Genomic DNA, 23,737 nt, shown 5'->3' with positions numbered 1-23,737 from the left:
AAAGGCAGATGCTTAACCAACTGAGCCCCCCAGGTGCCCCCAATTCCTGGTCCTTTTCAAGGAGACGAAGTTGTTGAACAAGACTTTGAAAGAAAGCAGATGTCAGCATATTACAGAAAGGTCCTTCAGTGTGTATGAATCCAGGACACATCGAGAGATGGATGGTACAGGGATATGGCATTTTATGTTAAGAGCAGTAGGATTCTTGAAAATTAAAAATTTAAGGTAAGTAATTGTAAAACTTTCAAGAACTGTTAGGCTACATCAGCCTTCCCCACAGGGACTGTGAGAGGGAATTAAGCCCTAACCTCTTAGGCATCTAATGTATGTAATGAAGTAATTTCTCTTTCATGCTTCCAGAACAGTCTCTGTGTGTCCCACCCTTGAAGAATTTAGAAAACTGTCCCTTAAATGAGTTTCTGAGTTCTGGGGTCCTGATGGGAAGCTCTGGGTCGGAAAGGCTGGCCGCGACCCTGAGTGAAGGGCACGCCTCCCGGTGAGGTCTGGGACACACTGTGAGGAGGCCAGAGAACTCACAAAGCTGAGGGAAAACACCCTTGAGTACAAAACTGCCGAGTTTTCTTAATGGTCTACAAAAATTTATGGAAGTCTCAGGGCCATTTCCTGCCAGGAAGAACGCGAGGCGTGAAGTACTTTTGTCAGTCGGCGGCTAGGCTGCTGCGAGCCCCGTGAACCACAGCGTGCACGCCGCCGCGGGTCTAGACACCGCCGCAGCCGCTTACCAGCTGCAGCTGATAGAGCTGGTTCAACATCGTCATATGCTGAGGGTTGATTGGCGAGGTCAATAGTGCAGGGTTGAGACCAATGTTTTTTGCTGCAAACTGCAAAAGCTGTGCTTGAACCTGTCGGACACAACACAAAGTGTCAGGCACCACGTCCCCGTCCAAACGGCCACCCGTCCAGGCAGTTTTCAAGATGCGGAACTGATGAATTACTGACAGTTCAGCTTGTCTCACGAATGAACTTCGAAGCCCCTTAAAACACTCACAGGCTTTTCACCACTAGTAGTTAAGGTGCTTCTGTGGAAAATAAGGACGGACGGAGAGAAAGAGCCTCCCCCTTCCAAATATTTCGGTCACGAGGTAAGAAACAAGGACTCTGCGTGACCCTATCGCAGACTAAGCTCACATTCTGTCACCGTGAAATAACTGGCTTGATTTCAGGATGGGAAAGAGTGAATGTGGGGCCTCGGGGAAGGGTCTAGGCCCCTCTGCCAACCCTGCCCTGGCCCATCAAGCCACCTGCACATTCAGGGGGGCCCTTCAACTGGAATTCACTGCACTGGAACGGTCCAGGGACGGTCTGGAGATTCCAGGGCTTTCCACCACATGCCATGTATGTTTATCACAACCCAGACGCAAGATGACTTTAGGTAGAACATGGATGGGCATCTTTTACTTTATATTAGTTGTCTAACGTGTTACCAGAAAAATGTGATTTTTCTACTTCTGAGATATATGTAAGGTTTTAAGAATAGATTTACTTAAGCAGGCACGTCATTTAAAGAAAGCACGCTGTGTCACAGCGCAGGTAACACGGGGGCACGGGGGCGACACGCGCTCTCTGAGTGTGGGAAGCCCGCTGCCCATCACCCAGGCCCGGCGCTCCTGCTGCCCTCAGGCTGGGCTGGCTGTGTCCCCAGGCTCGGCCAGTGGGACACAAGAGGAAGTGTTCTATGCAGCGCCCAGTGATCGGGGAGGGCTGCGGCAGGGGCGCCCCACAGCCCTGAGCGGCTGCCCCCGCACGGCCACCCAGGGAAGCAAACGCCTGTCTTGGGGAAGCCTCCGTACTCCGGGGCCTGCGGTACAGCCGCTCACCCTGCATCCTGACGCATGAACGGGACAACTACTTCACCTACATCCCAGCTGCCTCAGCTCAGCGCAGAGATCTGGGGCCAACCAGCTGTGGAGGGTTAACTACTTCCAGCTAATTCTATAACAGCATTAGTCTCTATTACTGAATTTTCATAAGGGATGAGGACTGAAATACTATAAGGAAAAACTCAGTCAAAGTGTAAAATTAGGGAATGTTCTAAAAGTAAACAATATTAACATGAAAAAAATCCATATGCTTTAAGAGCTATGCCAAACAAGGTATCCTCCTTTTCGGTTTGATATCCACCTTTTTCTTTTTTTTAAAAGAACCTCTATGGGCAAACGTAGTCTAATACTAAGTAATGAACTTAACTAAGCAGCCAAATTAATATAGTAAGTTATATTAATTTATCATATGACCTATGATCACATGCAGGTGGCCCCTGAAGCATTCTTCAGGCCCCGAGGGCTCCTACGTGCTCCCTTCTGGGCTAAGCAGTATTTCGGCGTGTCACGTTCCTCTCCCAGCTAGGACAATTCACCGGGTTCACCTGAATAATTCTAAGACCTGGACAAAACCGCACCACGGCAGCGTGGGAGGCATATCCTTTCCCCCAGGGACCCAGCCGCTCCAAGGGGCCGTCCTGCAGATGCCCCCTGCGGACGGGCTGAGATGACCTTGCTTGGGGGTGGGTGAACTCGCCCTCGCGATTCAAGTGATGTCGCCGTGGCACGACGCCACCGGCCATCGGTGGCACCGGCATCAGCACGCGCAGCTACGGGGCCCACCTGAGGGGATAGAAACGGAGGCACTTGAGCACGGAGGCTGGGCTGGGAGGAGCTCAGAGGCTGCACGGGGGGCTGCGGCGGCTGTTGCATGGTCCTGGCTTGTGCTGCTCCGCTACTGCCGAACATGCCCAGATTGCCACTCGGGATCTGCGGGGACACGGGAGGGGCCGGGTCGGTCGAGGGCCAGGCGCGACGGGAGCCCCGCAGGGGGCTTTGCTGGCCAGCACGGGACGGCAAGACCGTCCCTACTTCCTTCCACTGTCGACTCCCACCGAAGCGCACTCAGGGTGCGTGCTGCCGTGCAGAGCGGCGGCGCACGAAGGCAGACTGTGTGTGTAAATCACAGAAGCCACGCGACAGAGTCAGTCCGAGGGGGCCCCGGACAAGGCCGTCATATCCGAAGAAAGCATCACCCCAGGGCGCGCCAAACAAGAGCAACGCGTCGCTACTGGCTTCACAGCTCTTCCCACAGGACACCGTGGAGGGGTGCTGAGCGGTAAGGGGCAGGGACTACTAACCTGGAGATGGCAACATTCAAACAGGAAACAGCAATACAACTTCCACCGAAGCAGAAGCTGACAAATGGGCAAATCCAGGTCGCTACCTTCGTGTTAAATGTAACCAACGCATTTTCGGGGCCCGTCGTGCTCTGCGGGCCTAAGAGCCCTGCGGGACGCCGAGCAGAAGAGCCGCCAGGTGGGCTCGCTCCCCGCACCCCGCTGGCCTGTTCGCCGTCCAACGGCAGGAGCCCCGTTAGGCAGGCGCAGCACTGAACTACCACCGGCGCTAGCACCGGGAGGCCACGGGTTGGGGTGCCGCTGCTACCCTGGGACGACAGGCGCGCACCCTACTGTCGAGCCACCTCGACCATCACGGTGGCGCCTTGGAGAGATGTTTCAGAGATGGGTGTGTGTCAGCCTCATGTGCAAGGAAATCCACAGAAAGGACGTCCCCTGGACGGGAAAGGCACCGTCGGCCTGCAGGTCCCGTCCTGTGGGGGACTGGGAGACGCAAGGGCCACGGAGCAGCAGTCAATACACACTTACAATCCTCCCTTCTGTGACGCCTGACGGGGACTCTCCCCTCCCGAGTGTCAGAGAAGGGAAAATGTCCGCGTGGCACTCTGGAAACCATTGAGATGCCACCTTTATTTTAGGGAGCAGGGCGAGGACGTGGTGTTTTCTCAAAGACCAGTGTATGCAAGGTTTGGGTGGCCAGGAGAAGGACGGCATCACCCGGATCCACTTCCTCTAACACGGTTCAGTTTCAAGAACCGGAGTTCACTCTGCGTACCTGTGCAGCACACTTCTAGTATCTCAGCTACCTCAACACAGCCGGCTGTATTTTGAAGTACGGGCATTAGTTAAAAATCAAAGTGCATGTCCCAAACACCTCTGTTAGAGGCAGGTGAAACCGAGATCGCGCTGGATCTCTGCCCAAGCCTTACCTGTCTAGAAGAATTCAAGTTTTGCATGCCCAGCCCTGAGGCAATCCCACCCAGGGCCTGATTAGGGAGTGCACTGTTTGAAAGGGGGAGCTTCAGGCTTGGTGAAGGCAAAAACGGTGAAGTCGTGGGCTCTTCCACTAGGCCGCCGTCCTGATTGGAGAAAGAAAGGGTGAGCTGTGTGCGGCGTCCATCCGCAGACAAAGCACAAAGCAGTTTCCCAAGAACATATAAAGGGGTATGGATGGAAGAATTAAAAGATCAAAAAAGAGTGGATAACAAGAGAATGGAGAACATGGGCCAAAGGAAGAGGGGAAAAGAAAAAGAGAAACAGGATTAAGATGCTGCTCTCATTCTAACAATCACTTTATAAACACATACATTAGCTTACAACGTGCTCCGACCCCGCCGACCCCGCCCAGGGACAGGACCCAGGACAAGCCCGGAAACATTAGCAAAAAGCCTTATTTGGGCAACACTTCACAACCATTTTCAAATAAACAGGCTCCTTTCTCTCAGTAGCAAGGCTCTAGGGGTGCACTGGGTTACATTCTGCTGACATCCGGCTGTTTCTGACCTACCAACAGCAATTTCACATGGTTTAATCCCGTAACAGGGTAAGTCATAGAGCAGACGGATCTTACTAACTCTGCTGTACATCATCAAGGTCACGTGATATATCAGACCCTTTGCAAATTTATGACTTTATGATGCAAATTTGCTAATGCAAATTAGCAGACCCTTTGCTAAATCCATACCTTGCAAATTTGTCTCCTCTGACTTCACAACCAGTGTGTGGTATTCTACATTTTTCTTTTTTGGGGGTATTATTCTACATTTTAAAGATAAGGAAATAAGTCAGGGTCCCACACTTCGCAAATAAAAAAACAAGATACCGAATTAAAGTGGAATTTCACTAAGCAGCTTGGACGTGAATGGAGGCACAGCGGGGGGCAGGGTACGACCTGACCCTCCCTCCAGGCCTTCCCTAGCCACAGCTTTCCGCTGCGAAGTGTAGCAAGGGACCCCGTTTCTCTGTGAGCAGAGACGAAGGGCTAGAGCTCTCTCCTGTGAGCCTTTCTGTTTTATTGTGAGCCTTTCTTCCAGTTTTGTTTCTAAACCTGCCATTTCTTGCTTCAGTCTTATTTTCAAGGTTCAGCATTTTGACTGAATTTCACGGGATCCTATTCTCCCCTTCCTTGTGAAGGCACATCCATCTGGAGCAGGGACATCACTCTACGTGACAATCCTGAAAGGACCAAACTAGTGTCCGGACATGTGAGCCCCCCCAGGGGCTTCCGACAGACATCTGCACGGCTCGGCAGCGGCCGAGCTGGGCGGGCTGGACACCGATGCCTGCGCCCAGCCACCTCGTTTCTTCTCCTCAGATTAAACATGTCACACGTTATTTCCAGTGTCTTATAAAATAAGACAGTAAAACAGAAATTTGATGACCTTTGTTACTGGACAAATGGAAGCAGATAACCCAGCCAAGTTCACCCACTAAAATGAAAATGTTTTCAGTTTCTGGGTTCTTTACCCCTAGTCACATTGTGTGAAGTACAACACTATTTCTTCGGAGCTAAACATTCATACATACTTTCAAAAAGTATGTATTAGTCACTTAAATATTATAGTCGGGCAAATATTTAATCCAGCTTGCATCAAGGACACCGTTAAAATGAAAAATACTTCTTGTTAAAAACGAACAAACAAAACACTCCCTAAATCCATACCTTGTCGAGAAAGGTGGGGCGGTCCCCGGAAGAGTCTTTGGAGACTGGTGGGCGGCAGCCAAGGGCTTTGGGGGCCGCTCCGTTGTAGTCGGTCACTCCCAGTCCACGCTTGTCCACGTCCACCTTCTTTTCCAGCAGGGCGCCTGCAGCAAACAGAAGCAACACTTACACCTAAATGCCCCGGGGGTGTCAGTCAGGAGTACCGAACACAAGACGGGCACCAGTTTGAGCCCCTCAACCCCGTGGAAAACAGGGAGGCCATGGTTTTGCTCCTGGGACCCCCACAGTCTATGGCTGGGCCCTGCTCTCGCCCCTGCTCCTGCCCCGCCCACTCCAATCACACCTGCCACTCTGCCCTGCAGGGGCCTGTCCTCCCTCCCCACAGGGATGTACCCGCTTCTTCACACAGCCTTCCCCGTCGTGTTCCTGCCCTGATCTTCCTGTTTAAAATGGTGCTGCTGCCCTCACGGCCAGTGGTTTCCGTTTCCTGCACCCCCATGGGCTGCAAGGGCTCTTCCAGATACCGGGGACACAATACTGTGCAAACAGGCAAGGTTTTTGTCCTCAGGGGCTCTCAGGCTAGTGACTGGTTTGGCATGGCTATCTTTGACTTTGCGCTATTTTACACTTCTAACAAGTTACAATAATTTATTCCAGCTCACATGGATTGTCATTTCTGTCCTAGCAGCTTGTACCACACATTGCCGCACCCACACGCTGATTACAAAGTTGGTTCTCATCCTTCATGGATTCTGTGCTCGTGAATGCACAGGCTGGCTAAATTTACCTGTAGCCCCAAAACTGTAATCGTCCGCTTTTGTGGGCAGGCGCAGGGTGGTGAAAAATGTTGGCTGCCCGATGCACACATTCCTAACTCAGGCCAAAAGAGATGCTGGCTTCTTACTGAGCTCTCCTACAGTGACAAGCGTCCCTCTGTGGTCTATTCAGTGCCACGTTTCTGTGCTTCTTGGTGACTTCAGTGTTTAAAATGGACCCCAAGTGTAGTGCTAATGTGCTCTCTTGCGTTCCTGAGTGCAGGAAGGCAGTGTGGTGCCTGACGGAGAAAACACAGGTTAGGTACGTGTCGTTCAGGCGCAAGTGGCATGCTGCTGTTCAAGTTCAGTGTGAACAAGTCCGCGATATGGTGCCTCCGGCTCAAGGAAGAGAAGAGTCACCAATCTGTACATGAGGGTGCTCAGTAATATCTACGTGTGCAACGAAGCTAGGGAAAGGATGGGAAGAGTGCCTAACTTTTTGGATGACAAGATGCTGATTTTTTAAGTTGGCTCCACGCCCAGCATGGAGCCCAGCATGGGGCTTGACTCACAACCCTGAGATCAAGACCTGAGCTGAGATGAAGAATTAGATGCTTAACGGACTGAGCCACCCACATGCCCCAAGATAGCGTAATTTTAAGAAAGTGTGGCAGACGGCGTTAGTGTGAGAGTAGATGGCCACAGATTCACGGTCACATGACCCGGGGTCAGGAAAACGCTAAATCTTTCCTAGCTAGTGTTTTACTATAAAGAAAGAAATATAGCATACTGTTACCTGTGAGAAACTTACATTAAGTAAAGCATCTTTAGATGGAAACACACATAAAGCGAGGTTACAACAAAAATGCTGTGGCCAGAGGCTTGCAGGAGCCCGACCCCGTATTTCCTGGGGAACCAGCCACATTTTACATGTGACTATTTAACATCATTATCATATTTATTTACTTTTAGCTGAATAAATCTGATGCACACCACTGTGGAAGTTTCAGGTACATATGTAACTTTGATACATTGACATATCGTAATTTGATGGCCGTGGAGCCGTATTTAGCAGGTTCCGTAATTACGCTACAACATGGCATTCGGCCCACTGTGTGCTGGATCTCCATGGCCTTCCTCTGCTGGTTACACGGCTCACCTCCCCAGCCCCACCACTCGGTAACCACCGTTCGCTGTCTGTGTTTTGCAGGTTGAACTTGGATAGATGCCATGTGTTAAGTGAGATCATGAAGTATTTTTGTCTGACTTCGCCCACTCAGCATCAAGTGCTTAAGGTCTGCCCATGTTGGTGCAGATGGCAGGAAACCCTCCTTTCTCACAGCCGAATATATTCCACTGTGTCCATGAACCACATCTTTCTCGCCCATTCATCTGCTGATGGGCATCTGGGCTGTTTCCACACCTTGGCTATTGTGAGTAATGCTGTGATGAACACGGAAGTACAGATATCCCGTCCAGATCCTGTTTTCAGGGGCACCTGGGTGGCTCAGTCGTTAAGCCTCTTGACTTTGGCTCAGGTCATGATCCCAGGATCCTGGGGTCGAGCCCCCGGGGCTCCCTGCTTAGTAGGAAGCCTGCTCCTCCCTCTCCCACCGCCCACCCCTGCTTGTGTTCCCTCTCTGAATCTCTGTCAAAAAAAAAACAAAACAAGAAAACTTAATAAAAAAAGATCCCAGGGCACCTGGGTGGCTCAGTGGGTTAAGGGCTCTGCCGTCGATTCAGGTCATGATCACAGGGTCCTGGGATCGAGCCCCGCATCGGGTCTCTGCTCAGCAGGGAGCCTGCTCCCCGCCCCTTCTCTCTGCCTGCCTGTGATCTCTGTCAAATAAATAAATAAAATCTTAAAAAAAAAAAAAAAAAGATCCCGTTTTCCTCCTTTGCGTATATACCCAGAACTGGAATTGCTGGGTCATACAGTGAGTCTACTTTTCATTTTTTGAGGAACCTCATATGGTTTTCCACACCAGTCGGACAAATCTACAGTTCTGACAGTACACAGGGTTCCCTTTTCACAACATCCTCACCAACGTCCGTCCTTGTCGTCCTGATGAAAGCCATTCCGACACGGGTGAGGTGAGATCTTACTGTGCTTCTGATCTGCACTTCCCCGATGGATGCTTAGCACCTTTTCCTGTCTGTTGGCCATCTGACCTCCTCTTTGCAGAAATGTCTGTTTAGTTTTTCTACCCATTTTAAAAACTTTTTTGGTTGACTGAGTTCTGTACATATTTTGGATATGAACCCCTTATCCAATACATGGCTTGAAAAATTTTCTCCCATTCCTTAGGCTTGTTTCTTTTGCCGTGAGGCAACTTTGAGTCTGATGTAGCCGCATTTGTCGATTTTTCTTTCGTTGTTTGTGCTTTGGACGTCATGCCCCCCAAACCATTGTTAAGACCGATATTGACAGGCCTCTTCTTTCAGTTCTTTTTCTAGGAGTTTTATGGTATCAGATCTTTTGTTTAAACCTTTGATCCATTTCGAGCTAATTTTTGTGCTGGGAAACACGGGTCCAGTTTCATTGTTCTGCACGTTTCTCCATTCTTCCCCAGACCGCGTGTCAGATACACCATCCTTTCCCCACTGAGGATTCTTGGCTCCTTTGCCAAGTGTTATGTTTTTTTTTTGTTTTTGTTTTTTTTTATTTATTTGACAGAGAGAAATCACAACTAGGCAGAGAGGCAGGCAGAGAGAGAGGAGGAAGCAGGCTCCCTGTGGAGCAGAGAGCCCGATGTGGGGCTCGATCCCAGGACCCTGGGATCATGACCTGAGCCGAAGGCAGAGGCTTTAACCCACTGAGCCACCCAGGTGCCCCGCCAAGTGTTATGTTGACTGTAGCTGCTGGGGTTCAATTCTGGGCTCTGTTCTCATCCACTGGTTGATGAGTCTAATTCTTTTTTTTTTTTTTTTAGGTACGCTCTAGACCCAACATGGGCCTCGAACTCATGACCCTGAGATCAAGTCACATGCTCACCTGACTGAGCCGGCTGGGGGCCCAGATGCGTCTATTTTTGTTCTAGTAGCACAGTTTCGATTATGGCTCTGTAGTACAGCCTGAAACCCAGAAGTGTGACACCACCGACTCTGTTCTTTCTCGGGACTGTTTTGTGGTTCCATACACATTCTAGGAATTGTTTCTTCTACTTCTGTGAATTACTTTGGTTTTTTGATGGGGATTGCAATTAACCTACAGATGGCCTTGGGTAACATAACTGTCTTCACACTACTAGTTTTTTGATCCACAAACAGGAGCTACCCTTCCATTTGCTTGTGTCTTCTCCAGTTTCTTTCAGCAAAGTCCTGCTGTTTTCACTGTGCAGATCTCACTCCCTTGGTTAAATTTATTCTGCATCTACTGTGCTTGCCTTCGTCTCTTTGTTTGTTTGCCTGGAATATCATTTTCCTTCCCACGTGAGCCTGTGTGTGTCTCAGAGCTGTAGGGGTCTAGCAGGCAGCACAGAGTCAGGACTTGTGGCTTTAGTCCACCCCGTTGCCCGTCGCTCTGGGCCTCTGACTGGTGAATTAGCGCACTGCCACTAAGAGAGAACGCCGCCAGGGCGCCTGGGTGGTGCGGCCGGAGACGCGGACGACTCTTGCGTTTGGCTCAGGTTGTTGTCTCAGGATCGGGGACCGAGGCCCACGTCTGGCTCCGTGCTCAGTGTGGAGTCTGCTTGAGACTTCCTCTCTCCACCTCTCTCTGCCCCTCCCGCTCACGCTCGTTCTCTCTCTGAAATAAACAAGTAAGTCTTAAGAAAAAAAAGGGAGAGAGATTACGGACATATGAGGACTTACTGCTGTCCTTCTATCCTTTGCCTTCCGGTTTTCCTGTCTTTCACTCTTTTTCCTTCCGTTCCTGTCCACCTTTGTGTACTGGTGGTTTTCCACTCTCTGCGTCCCCGTTTTGTGTGTCTGTCCTGGGTGTTTGCTTCGTGGTCACCACGGGGTCCACCTTAACCGGCTCACAGAGAGAACAGTCCTTTTCCTGCTGACAGCAATTTCTCCTCCTCGGCTTTGCTTTTCCTGTTACGTTTTTGACGTCACAAATGATCTCTTTTTATGCTGAGACTTTGTTCCCAAGTTGTAGCAGCCACAGTTATGTTTAATCCTCTTTTCCTGTAACCTTTATGCTGCACTTAAGAGTTTATTATACCGTTCTAAAACACAGTGATAGTTTTCCAATCCCGACTTTTATCGCCTTCAGTTATTACTACTATTAAAGCAGCTCCAGAACGAGGGCTGCTTGTCGTTGAGGTCAATGTCATCTTGCGTGCAGAGGCTGCGCTCCGCGGGCGCGGGCATCTCTCCGCTGGTCCCCGAGCAGGCCCGTTCTGGGGCCGGGCGTGAAGAACGGGCTCAGTCATTGTCAGATGAAGTCTGGCCTGTGGTCCTAGAGCTTTTCTCTAAGAACGTCACTAGGACCTCCCCTCAGAATGGAGGGAAAAAACTCTTCTATTTGCTGAAGTACTAGAGAAAAATGAAAGCAGCAAACACGCTTCCACGTGGGGTCCAGCCATCCGTCCTGAGGCCGCCCGTCCGCAGAGGCTGCTGCACGGCCAGCGCACGGCGCGCGGTTGCTCCTTTTTTTTTTTTTTAAATATTTTATTTATTTATTTGACAGAGAGAGAGAGGTCACAAGTAGGCAGAGAGCCTGATGCGGGGCTCGATCCCAGGACCCTGAGATCATGACCTGAGCCGAAGGCAGAGGCTTAAACCACTGAGCCACCCAGGCGCCCCCGCGCGGTTGCTCCTTTGCTGAAGCCTGGTCCTGTCTACCCAGCGCGGTTTTCCCCGTTAACCCAAGACTACAATGAAATGCTTCTGGAGATCCAAACTCCACACAGCGGAACCTTTCAGAACAAGCGTGCTCCAAGCGTGTGTCGTGCTACTTACTCATGGCCTGGTCGAGATTCATGTTGTTGCTCTTCAAGGCCTCTTCAGCCGGCTCTCTCTGTGCAGGCAAAGAGGGTTTTAGTTAGGACGATGCTTTTATGATAACAGAAACGCTAGCGAAGAGTTCTATCCCTACAAACTTAGAGAAATGATTATTGTTGACCTAATATTAACCTATCTTACTAGGTTTTGGAACTGGAAATACTTCTCTTACTGTTGAGGCTAGAGACAAAGGTCTTCGAAGTAAAAGGCACTTAGAAGACGACTAGGTACTGAACTGACTTTTAAAGAATTTGTATTTAGCACCTTAAGTGCAGTGCCCGTGGAATCTTTTCATCGACTCTATGTAAGCAGCAACCATTCAGCAAAGGTGACATCTCCGCCAGGACAGTGTAGGAAAAGCCACTGTCGGAGCTAGTCCTTCACGGACTCTGGGCTTTGCCGTCAACTACTCTCCACCAAGAAATGTAAAGACATTTTGTTTTGATCAAAATCAAAACAAAACGAGTAGATTCATTTGGATAAAGCCCCCTATGATGGGACAGATGCGTGTCACTGTGTGCAAGCACCACAGTGGAAATGGGGACTCCTGGGCAGGCCTCCATTGTCTCACACAGCAAGAGGCTGGGCCACTCCTGGGCCTGTGCCCCGCCCCATGTCAGAGGACCCGGGCCTGCTATGAAGTGTATGGTTTCTAGACGGGGCCATTCTGGACTCCTTCTTTAGGGACATCCACAGTAATCAAAAGATAAATGTTCGTTTGAGCAGTGATCTGGAGAGAAGACTTCCGAAGGCAAGACGTAACAAACGCAGGTGACATTCACACTATCTGACCCCGCTTTTTGGTCTCAGGAACTGAACACATCACGACACGTTTTCAGAGGGCCGCCCTGCGATGTGAACTCTCCTGACCCGGGCCCTGAGACTCAGGAACTCAACAGGCTGGGTGAGGAGTCCTTTTCTGGACACAGAGCTTTATACCAGGTGTTCCTCTTGTCATCTGTCAAGCTGCTGCATGAACTAATGAAAATTCACTTTTACTTATAAATTAAAAGAAAGAATGTCACTGGCTAAGCCAATGAAAAGAACCATGACCCAGCACGTTTTCTTCCAGAAGAGGCTCTCACACCTTACTTGGCAGAAACTGTGTGGACCCTTGCTGTGGTTGAAAGCAACGATCCCTAACCATAAGGGCTCACGGGAAAGAGGAATTTACGAGTTAAGTTGTATGAACATTCTCCTCCCTCAAAAATCTTCCTCGTTATGCACGACAACCGCGGGCAGGACATAATCAGGGCCACGCATGGAGGGGAGCAGTAAAATAAGACACCAGTCACCGGGAAGCCCATGTCTGTGAGTTGTTTCATCAGCCGGCTCATGATCCAGGCCTCATCCTGCTTGCCGGACGTTTTCATGCCCTAGAAAGAAGTATGGGTCACATTTTAATGCATTTCTTCTAGAAATGGGAGATGCCTAAAATTCCCAGTGATTTACAAGTTAGAAAACCTTCATGTTGACTAATGCTGTGCACCAGAAAGTCCCTGACTCTGTTCCATGGCTAGTTCTATGGAATGCTTCAGGTGCATTTGCAAGCTGGCACGTGTGTGTAATTCACGGACTTTATTTCTTAAAGATTTTATTTATTTTTCGGAGAGAGAGCAAGTGTGTGCACACCTAAGCAGGGGGACTGGTAGGCTGCAGGAGGAGCAGGCTTCCCACTGAGCAGGGAGCCCGACGTGGGACTCAGTCTCAGGACCCTGAGATCATGACCCACGCTGAAGGCAGACGCTAACAGACTGAGCCACCCAGGCATCCCTCATTTATAGACCTTAAAAAACCAAGAGAATTGGCATGCCTGGGAGGCTCAGTTGGTTAAGCATCTGCCTTCAGCTCAGGTCATGATCCCAGGGTCCTGGGATCGAGTCCCACACAGACTCCCTGCTCTGTGGGGAGTCTGCTTCTCCCTCTGTCCCTCCCCTACTCATGCCTGCACATTCTCTTGCTCTCTCTCTGAAATATAATCTTGGAAAAAAAAAAAAAAAGCAAGAGAATTATTTTTCTTCCCCCGAGAATTTAGTTGATCACAAATAAGTGCCACTTTCATTATCAAATAACTGTAAGGGCTCCTCTGAACACGGCCCTGTGCTAATACTATGTGAAGTTTATGAAAAATTTTACGTCTCCTGCGCTTCTATTAGCTTTACTGTGAAAGATGACAAAATGCAGGGCATTTGTTCCAACAGAACGAAAAGGCAACAAGATGAAAGGCACAACAAGCCTGTGAATTTTCCTGACCTCACCGCCTGCAGCCTTAGGGTAGGGAAGAAAGTAAACGGGCAAACACCGGTGAGGGGCGAGACGGAGAGAACAGGAGAGAGCACGTGCAGGGCAGAGGAGGGGGGAGCAGGGCAGCGCAGGAGGCCCGAGTGTGGATGTGAAGTATTTTCCAGCAGTTTCCCTCCCAGTCTCACAACCACAGAGATTCCAACCACGCGTTAATATAGTAGGAAAAACATCCTCCTCTAAAACCAGTCTTCACAGAGCTGAGCCTGCCGTTAACTAGAGGAGGGAGGTGTGGGGTGACATGAAGCGACCAGGCACACTTTCCTCGAGGAAGCCGCTTACCCGGAGGCTATGGGAGTCACGGCTGCGCTGCCAGGGCCAGAGCGGCCAAGATGACACCATATTTTAATTTACCAATTTGGTACTTCTGGTCCCATCATTAACCGGATTATTTGCCAGTCCGATTGTTAAAGACTCCTTTTTGAGGTCTGTAATCATTTCTACTCCTAATGAAGACAGCTCTGATCTTAGTTTCTGGGTTCTGCTTGCTGCTAACTGAACGCTTTGTTAAATCAGGTTTTCTGAACAGACAATACCGTCACAGGATCTGGAAGCAGAAAAAGGGCAGACACCAAAGCATCTTCTTCCTACGCCCGCCTCCACCCGCTCAGCTCTGCTCTCCCCCGAGGAGATCCCCCTTCGCACAGGCGCACACACGCACACTCCTCTTCCCTCCCACCACAGAGGTGTGTCCTGCACGCGTCTTCCCGGACCCTGCCTTTTCATTTAACGACGTGCTCCGGGGGTCTTTCCGTAAGAATATATACAGAATTTCTGTGCAAGAGTCTGTCTGGCTCTCCTCAGCGTGGACATGCTGCCATCTGCCCAGTCACCCCGCGGACGCACATTCAAGCCCGCGACCGCGCCGCAACGGAGAGTTGTGTGCGAAGGCCGCCGGCCGCACCCGACACCGGAGCAAGCGCCGCAGCCGCGCGCCGGCAGGTCCGCGAACAGAGGGCGCCAAGCTGCCCGCCGCGCGGCTTGCGCGGGTTCACGTTCTGACCGGCCGCGGCCGGCGGTGCGGGTTTTCTCACAGCTTTGTCAGCGCGGCCTGTGTACGAGACGTGCGGATTTCCGCGGGTCTGAGAGAGGACGCCGGCATCTTCCGTGTTGCTTTATTTTTTAAGAAGATCTTATTTATTTCTTTGAGAGACGGTGTGGGCGGCGGGGAGAAGAGCAGAGGGAGAGGGACAAGCGGATTCCACACCGAGCACAGAGCCTGACGCGGGGCTGGATCCCATGACCCTGGGATGGGGACCCGAACCGCAATCAAGAGTCGGACACTGAACCGACCGAGCCCCCCCCCCCCGCGCCCCTCACACTGCTGTTTTAAACTGAACTCTCTTCCCGGAAGTCAGGCTGAACACCCTTCGTCGGAGTCCGAGCTGTCTGCATTCCTTCCCCAGGGACCGTCTGCTTCTATTCTTTGCACCTTTTTCTAGTGGGTTACTAATGGATTTTTTAAAAAAATCAGTTTCTAGGACCTTTCTTCATATATTTGGGCGATCAGCCCTCTCCATGTTAGGTACTAATATTTTTTTCCAGCTTGTTATTTCTTTTGACTTCTTGGTATTTTCTGTCGTGCACGGTTTTCACGTGTATCTACTGAAGTCTGTAAGTCTCCCATTTGATGGCTTTTAGATTTTAGTCCCAGCTAGAAAGGTCATCCCCACTCCCAAGACTGTTTTTAAAATCCTTCCCCATTTTTATATTTTTATTTATCATACTTAAATTTGTGAGCTACTTGGATTTTATCTTGGTGCATATGAGAGTTGTGGATCTCACTTAATTTTTTCCAGACGGCCACCCGTTTGCTACAAGACAACTTAATGGTCTACCTCAGGAGTTTCAGACTTAACGGTCTGAGGACCAACTCCATTACCCTCTCTTAAAGATTTGAGGATTCTAAAGAAATTCTGGTTATATGGGTTATTTTTATCAATATTTACTGTTATTAGAAATTAAAACTGAGAAATTTAAAAATACTTATTAATTTGTTTAAAAAGTACCATAATAAACCCATTCTATGTTAAGCCCAATCACATACTTTTTTAAATGGAAAACTATGTTTTCTAAAAGAACTTTCTGTGAGAAGAGTGACACTGTTGTACATGCTTACAAATCTCTTTACTGGCTGGCTTCTTAGAAGCAGCTGGATTCTCACGTCTCTCTCTGCCTTCGGTATGCTATGATGGCAATGCCAACAGTCTCTGGAAAATGCCAGCCTTCGCTCAGGCGAGACCCCTGACAAATCTCGGGGTCTTCCAGAAATCTCACAGCACTTCGAGAACTCCTGGTCTACCCGTCGCCGTTAACTAGAATAGCACCACTACCCCGAAAGTGTTTTTAAACACCGCTGACTTTTAGAGTCTCTTTTCTTTAGTGTTGCACACACCTTTGGGAGTCCTTTTTTGGGGGCGTTCCCCCAGGAAGTGCAGGAGGAGGTGCTTTCTTGGGAAGCAGCATTATTCCACATGCCCCCTTCTTCATCTTCCCACTGACTGGTGCCAAGGTTCATGTCGTCCCCACCACTGCCCCAGCCTTCTTGCATAGATTTTGAAGCTAGAAAGAGAGCAAACATGAACTCACCAAACTCACCTGTCCTAAAGTAAATGCTGTAAGATAACATTTAGGGGGAGGTGGGACAAAAGGGGTGTAATGTAATCTACCTTTTTACTACTTCGTTTCCCCAGGACCTAAGAACTGAATTTCTCGAACGTCTTATAGAATAGATATGCAAACACGTGTCAATTTTTTTCTTCAAACTCCAACTATTTGTCATCGGGGCTGTTACAAAATCCCTTAACCGGCTGGAGGTGATGCGGAAGCATGGACTTTTTAACAATAAAACCTGGGGGCCACAGGAGGAGGCCACAATGTCTGCATGGTATGAAACGGCCAGTAAAATGCCGAGTCCTGAAAAATATCACTGTCCCTCACGTGGTTTTTGATTACCACTTGGCCCACACCTGCAGCAGTCTGCGGACTCGTGCTCCTCCAACGCAAACAGCCGCAAGTGACCTGGGGATCACGAGAAATGCACCGCTCTGCGGTTGGGCCCGACAGTCTGTTTCTGTCAAGCTCCCAGGAGATACTCTGGGAGTAGTAGGATGGAGACAGCCAAGGCCACGGGCAGATGGAGCCACAACCTCATTACTGAGTTCTGATTTCAGGATATTGTTTTTTCTACTTTTTGAAGACACAAAGTGATTTTGGGTACGAAAGTTACCCCAGATTTTCACTTCCTGGGAGAAGGTGAAGAAGGCCACGATTAAGTGATAATACAGTTCGCTGGACTTCGTAAGACTATGAAGATATGAGGCTTTTTCAAGGCAGACAAGCCTAGTGCCTCCAAGTTCAGATTATAAAAACAAATATACTCCCCCTCCAGATGGCGTGTCTGCCTGAGCGGCTCCTTATCCTTTAGATTGGCAACAACAAACGGTAAGTACCTCCTTATCACTTAGATGTGTATGAATGGAATAAACCATCCAGCAGAATGGTAGGTGTACAGAACACACAATAGTAAAGCAAAGTAACAGACACAAAACTAATGCAAAATGCAACAGCAAAAATAGAAAACAAATAGTTGCATTTTAAGATCTAAGACATTTAAGGCTGTCCAAAGAGAACAGGAAGCTTTTACAGCCACGTTAACAACCGATCTTATTATTAAATCGCAATCGTAGGTTCACACTAATGTCCTACGCATCGCACTGTCAAATTCACATGTCACAGAGTTCCACTCGGTGAATGCAATGAGGGCATCTGTGAGAAAGGACGTTTCGCAGGTGTACTTCTTACGTTTCCAGAGAATGGGAGGACAATGCAACCTGTTTGCTTCCTTTTCTTCAAGAGAGAGAGAAAGAGAGAGAAGAGACGAGAGGAGACGAGACGAGATGAGACAAGAAGAGGAGAAAAAGCGTCAGCATGGAGCACCGAGAGCAGAACTGTGCTCACAAGACACACGCGAGGCAGCAAGGGCCAACCGCTGGGCAGGACCAGAGGTCTCAGGAAGGGACACCGGCCTTCTTTCATCCAGCCGCTCAGGGAAGCAGCAAGCGGGGGACAGGCACGAGGACGCCGTTGTGGCGTGGGTGCCACTCTGGGTAGCCGGCACACACATGGTGTGGTCGGGATTCTGGTAACCAATTTTTTTTTTTAAAGGAGAGCATGGGCTTCTGTTAGGAGCTCCTCTCTGTCCATATACCAGACATAGCAAATATGTTAGTCTTAAAGTACAAATAAAATGAGGAAATTGTCCTAAACTTTGAATTCTTAAAATTCGACAGGAAGTATACCTCTCAGGAAAATACCCTGACCCACTTGTCAAGCCCCTAGTCGGACTTACCTGGTTTGCACAGGGCTGGGGCGGCGGCGGGGGCGCTGGCTCTCCCAAACGTCACTGGCGGCTCCGCAGGCGGGTCCCCCCATCCGCTGCCGCTGCTGGGCGGCTTGCCCCACGCTGCAGTGCCGTTGTCAACCAGGGCGGAGGGGGAGGACGGCTCTCCCCAGGAGCTCTCAGCCTTTGAGTGGACGTTAGGCATCTCTCCCCAGCCCGCTGAGACTGAAATGGACACCGACCGAGAGAACACAGTAAGAGTGAAACAGACAAGAAATGGAAATGGTTGTTTCAAGTTCAAGATAATTTTGAGATGATCTGTCTTTAGAATGGCTTCGGGGGAAAGTAGAAAGGAGACGGTATCACATCTGATTAGATTTGTTTAGCTTATAAATTCCCAGTGTTTTCACTCCTGACCGCTACCCACTTAAAATCGAGAGCCCCTTAAACATTGAAGACAACTGAATTCACAGTGTCTGCAATGTAAGAGGGTTTAAAAGAAGAGTTTAAAACTCGTATTTAAGAAGTAGCTTTTACACTTCTAGTATTACATGTAATCTATAGAAGAAATTTTATGTTATATTATTCTCTTATAAGAAAAACTTGTAAGTTGCAAATATATACTGAAAATCATTCTAGCTTATCTTTGATCAACCATCAAAGACACATATCTGGGCAAAGATACGAGAAGACAGCAGATGAAGTATGTACAGAAAAGCAGTGACAGGAAATCCAGACGGTTCTCAGGCAGCACCTGGTGAGCTGAGAAGGAGCAGAGGGCGGCATCTGTCTTACAGGACAGGGAGAGACTAGAGGACTGGGCAGGCGGACTGCAAGGGTCCTGGGAACACTTCCTTCCCTCATCTGCCCAGTGCTGTGGCCAGAGCATCCTGACCCCAGGGCTGGCACCTGACGAGGGTGTTCAGTGGAGCCCGGAAGGTCACGGCATTGCTCTCGACATGCATGGGGGAGGTCAGGGGGCCAGGCAACAAGAAGCATCTGGCCAGTATCTTTACACTTTAGCAAGAGAAATATTTTACATTACATGCATAAACTTCATTTTCCCAAATCCATACTTCACTTTGCTTCTGCCTGTAAGCTTACTTGAACCTACTGATAACTATATTGACAGCTCACATCTGTTGTAATTTTCATACTGATAACAGTTTCTCAGAGATGGAAATGCAAACATTTTAAACACTAACTGAAGAATAGAGAGTATACAATATAAAGTTAACTTTTAAATAATCTGGTTGCAATATGTGTATTACCATTAATTATGAAATTTATTACTTTTCTGACTAAAAACAGTACGGAATCAGCTCCCCTGATGCTTTCTACAAAATGCAGTAATACTGATTAATGGCAAAAGACCAGGCGATCCATGAATCATTCTAAATTACAAGCTCCATGCTGAGCAATATATTATATAAATTATTGCCAATAACAAGAAAGTTAGCCCTAATCAATTATTGTCAGCAACTGCTAACTATAATATTCCCTATAATTACACAGAAAACAATAATGTATATTGGGAAAAATCATTTTATAAATTTAAGGGACAAATTAAATCAGGGAAATTAACAGAGCTGACAAAAATTATGGATGTTTTAGGAAGATAAAATAATTTAGGTGTTGCTAAAGATCAATCAGCTGTAAAAATACTGATTTATTGTGGGTAATTAAATAACACACTCATTTAAAATTTGTCATCCTTATCTTTCCATCTTTTTGAAAGGCAATATGACAAATGATTAAAGTAAGTCAAAACTAAGAATACATATTAAGACCATGATAATTATAATCAACTTTTTAAATTCATATGTAATTATAATTTATATGTAACATCTAAATGTAATTTATAATATAAGAGTTTTCAATTCCTGTTAAAGCAATGGAAATGTCTAGAGTATGTCTCTACACAAGGCAAATGATCTGCAAGCTGCATGTTTCAAAATTTTACAAATGGAAGAATAACTGCTTCCCCCAAATGAAGAGAACATTATTTCCTTGGTTTTTTGGTTTTGTTTTGTTATTTAGTGGTGAACCAAGAAAGGAATTTCAGTGATGCCAACACCAGGAAGACAGTGGACTGGTGTCTCAAAGACTATCTATCTCCCTGACAACGTTTCCATTTTAAGTGGATCTCTGGCAAGAATATAATTTACCGATAAAGCCGAACATACACACACATCAGAACGCGTGCACCGCAGGATACTTGAAAGGCCCTAGAAGAGATGCTATAATCTTGAGGCATAACAGCTAATTTTGATTAAAAGCGAATACTTCCAGTAGACAGAAAATAATTGTAAGTGCATACGATCAAAATATTCACCATCATTTAATGTTTATTGCTGGTATGAATTTTCGTAAGCTTTTTGTTAATTTCAAAGAGGTTCTTTTGAAGACAGGCTTCACGGGGCAGAAAAATTCTATCTTGCATTTAAAACAGTGATATTAACATTTTTTAAATGGCCCTTCAAACACTATTGCTTTTGACTACATGTTTCTGTGGCCCAGGGTCCAGGAATTCTTGCCTCCCTTCTCCAACTGAACAAACACAGTGTTAGGACTAAAACAACAGTAACAATGAAATGTCATTAGAATATGTACTTTTCGTTCAATTTTAAACACACTTTTTCTATCAGAATGGAGAACACAAAGTACCTATGCGATAGGCACCCCGAAGATCAGCACAAAAAGGGACACAAAGCGGTTCTAGCGCCGGGAAACACACCTGACGGCAAGAGGTTCCACCTGACCAACGATCCCCAGCCTGGACACTCCAGACGGCCAAGTCCGTGGATGGAGTTCCTTCTTTCGTGAAGTAAGAAGGCAGCTCTAGTGTGTCGCATGGACGCTACCTGCACCGTATCCAGTCAGTGTGTCAGCCGAAGTGCGACAGGCAGTCCTCGCTGGGAAGGAAGGTGTGGTCAGACAGCAGCCAATCGTAACTGGGTGTGCAAAGAGAAAAGCCCGACATGGCACTGACAAGATGTGAGTGCCTGCTGTGTGCCTCGCACTTTACACACCGACTTCACTAGTAATGGGATGGGATTCTGTCCACACCAGTGGCCTTTATGCCTAAGGCGCACCTATTACCATGCTGGGCTGGGCACTGGCTTCCGGAGGGACAGAGCAGAACCAGAGCTGCAGCAGTAATTACGTTTTCATATTCGAAACCGAGAGGCATGTATCTGGTGGCCCTTCCTCCAGAGGCCTTCTTCTCAGATGGCCAAGCATCCTACTTCTCAGAATGCCTCACTTCATGAGCACTGATTAGAAGCTTCTCTCCCAAACTCCGGGGATGCTACAGGAGAGTCACAGACGAGGTCCTTTTTCAAAAGCGAGCCCTGTGGCCTCGAGCCACACGGCGACTGCTCAGAAGAGGTGCTTCTGCCTGTCTTACGGGCTCATCAGAGGGTCCGTATTAGAAAGAGAATGTTTTTTTAGTTTTTGAGTGCACTAATACAGATTTTAAATGTACTCTTTTTTATTGATATACGGGGGAGCCAAACTGTATTTTTAATGGTCTTATTTATTCATTTTTAACTGAAGGTTTTGCCTATAGCAAAATCTTCCGTGTATATCCACAGGACATGCACAGAAAACCGTCTCCTCCCAGCTTTCCAGCAGGACACGGATGGCGCCCTGGTTCTCTTTCCATTCCTGCTCCAGCTACCAAGTCCCCCAACACACAGGAAAGTAAAAATGCTCTAACCAAACCCCTCCTCCTGCCCCAAATCCCCTATCCACAAAGAGCAGGCTGCTCAGAGGACCCCTCTCGGGCACTGCCGTGTGCTGCTCCGGCTGGGAGGCCTGAGAGATCTATTTCCGAAGCCGTGCTGGGACAACAGCTGGGCTCCTGGCAGCATCTTGCTGATTCACTGTCTGCAGGCGGCTCCATGTTCTCGTATCGTTTTTATACCAAAGAATGATGCGGGAGCAGGAGGCTGCCGGGACACCATGTCTTGCAGGAAGGACGGTGTTCTCTATCTGCTCTCAAGGAGACTTGGAGAGACAACAGACGTGTTTTGCCCCTATGTAGAGGATTCCTAAACCCAATTTTTCCAAGTTTTTAGGTATCAGGTGGGAGATACGCCTCCGCTGTCATGGACTCACACAATCGCTGCCTTTGGTTGGGACACCTGTTGTGACACCCGTGCGAGAAAACTAAGTGATGAAGCAGACACAGCATCCGTAGACTCAGCACCCGAATGCAGAGTGAGTCTGCCTCTGGCTGGCCTCTCCGCCAGCCTGCACGGGGCAACCACGGTGAGCAGCTCGGTCCCGCTGCCATGCCCAGTGGAGGCGGGCCCTGCCTGAGGAGCCGGGGAGAAGACGTAGCGAAACGGGTAAGACAATACTCCGGAGTAAGGTCAACATCCGCAGTGCAGTCCCAGCTACCTGACCAGCCTACTGCAGCGACGCTCTCCCTCCCGGTCGTCGCTGGAAGACGGGACCCCAGGCAGGGTTTTATTTTTACGACCGCGCTACACTGCCGGTCGAGCTCAGATCTCGTCTATAATGGGCTTCTGCATGACTCCGAACTAACTGTACAGGTAGTGACCTCCACTCTCCGACCCCTCGGCTGCGATCCAAGTATCCATCTCACGGTCCCAGAGGAGCCCCACGGAGGTCACCGTGCGCTTCTCTCTCAATCTCGCTGTTAGGTTCAGAGCCTACAGGGAGGATCTGTTTATCATCAGAAGTTGTGTTATTTCATGTTGAGTGTTCTCCTGTGTCTGCAAACTGATTTTTAAGTGGCAGGATATTTATTTCTAAGTGTGCTCATCAGGCCAGTTAGTATTTGTAGGATCCACATTCATCCCCTTAGAAACAAGTAAATGCGACGCTCACTTCAGGCCACACCTCCAGTACCCGTCACAGTCACACACTGGTTCTCCAAGGCTTGCCGGCTCCTTGCACATCAGGGCACAAGTCAGCGGGTCCTGCGCGTCCGGCCCGCATTCCCACGGTCCCCGGGGCAAGGTCAAGGAGCAGGTACTGTGTGGTCCCGTTGTACCCAACCCGACATGCCATGTTAATAACAGCCTCATGAGTCCCTCTCAGGCAGCTCACCATCTCTGACCGAAAGCCAGGCACGGGAACATTTCTCCAGATTACTGTGTTCCATCTGTTTCTCCTGGTCTGAAGAAGATCTAAATACTCCAGCTTATGAAACTACACTGGATTTCCTAAATTACTACCAGTTTTCCTCAGGCTTATCAGAAAATGAACTGATACCAGTGTAACGAGAATGGGACAACATGACTGTCCTATTGCATTCACTTCTCTAAAACCAGACACACACGCAAACGACGAGTGAGGAAACACATTCTGTAAGACCGAGATCAACACTGAGAGTTCTGTTCTTTGTCTGTTTGAAGTAGGTTCCACGCCCAGCATGGAGCCCAAAGCGGGGCCTAAACTCACGACCCTGAGATCAAGACCCTTGCTGCGAACAGGAGTTGGACGCTTCACTGGCTGAAGCCCCCAGGTGCTCCGCAGGCCAGTGGTGATGAGCAACAACTGAACACCTGAACTCTGTCAAAGGTGCAAATTTGGGTGACGCCAGCCAG

The 23,737-nt window shown here is 48.7% G+C and overlaps 1 protein-coding gene across 3 annotated transcripts in view; it reads right to left on the bottom strand.

The window, feature by feature from the left end:
• TNRC6C (trinucleotide repeat containing adaptor 6C) overlaps positions 1 to 23,737 on the bottom strand; it is a 93,878-nt gene that overhangs the window by 21,835 nt on the left and 48,306 nt on the right. Inside the window, exons 5-12 of one of the 3 annotated variants that reach the window (XM_045984159.1) lie at positions 18,165 to 18,380; positions 16,209 to 16,375; positions 12,808 to 12,888; positions 11,471 to 11,528; positions 5,805 to 5,947; positions 4,072 to 4,245; positions 2,625 to 2,771; positions 744 to 863 (exon numbers count right to left, since the gene is read on the bottom strand). In XM_045984159.1, the coding sequence (XP_045840115.1) occupies positions 744 to 863; positions 2,625 to 2,771; positions 4,072 to 4,245; positions 5,805 to 5,947; positions 11,471 to 11,528; positions 12,808 to 12,888; positions 16,209 to 16,375; positions 18,165 to 18,380 (1,106 nt within the window). The remainder of the gene's footprint in view (positions 1 to 743; positions 864 to 2,624; positions 2,772 to 4,071; positions 4,246 to 5,804; positions 5,948 to 11,470; positions 11,529 to 12,807; positions 12,889 to 16,208; positions 16,376 to 18,164; positions 18,381 to 23,737) is intronic. The other 2 variants (XM_045984160.1, XM_045984161.1) reach the window with 2 other exon arrangements.

Source organism: Meles meles, chromosome 18 (genome assembly GCF_922984935.1).
Source record: "Meles meles chromosome 18, mMelMel3.1 paternal haplotype, whole genome shotgun sequence".
Classification (NCBI taxonomy): domain Eukaryota; kingdom Metazoa; phylum Chordata; class Mammalia; order Carnivora; family Mustelidae; genus Meles; species Meles meles.
Note: the sequence above shows the minus strand (reverse complement) of the source record. Positions and strands in the feature narration are given on the sequence as shown.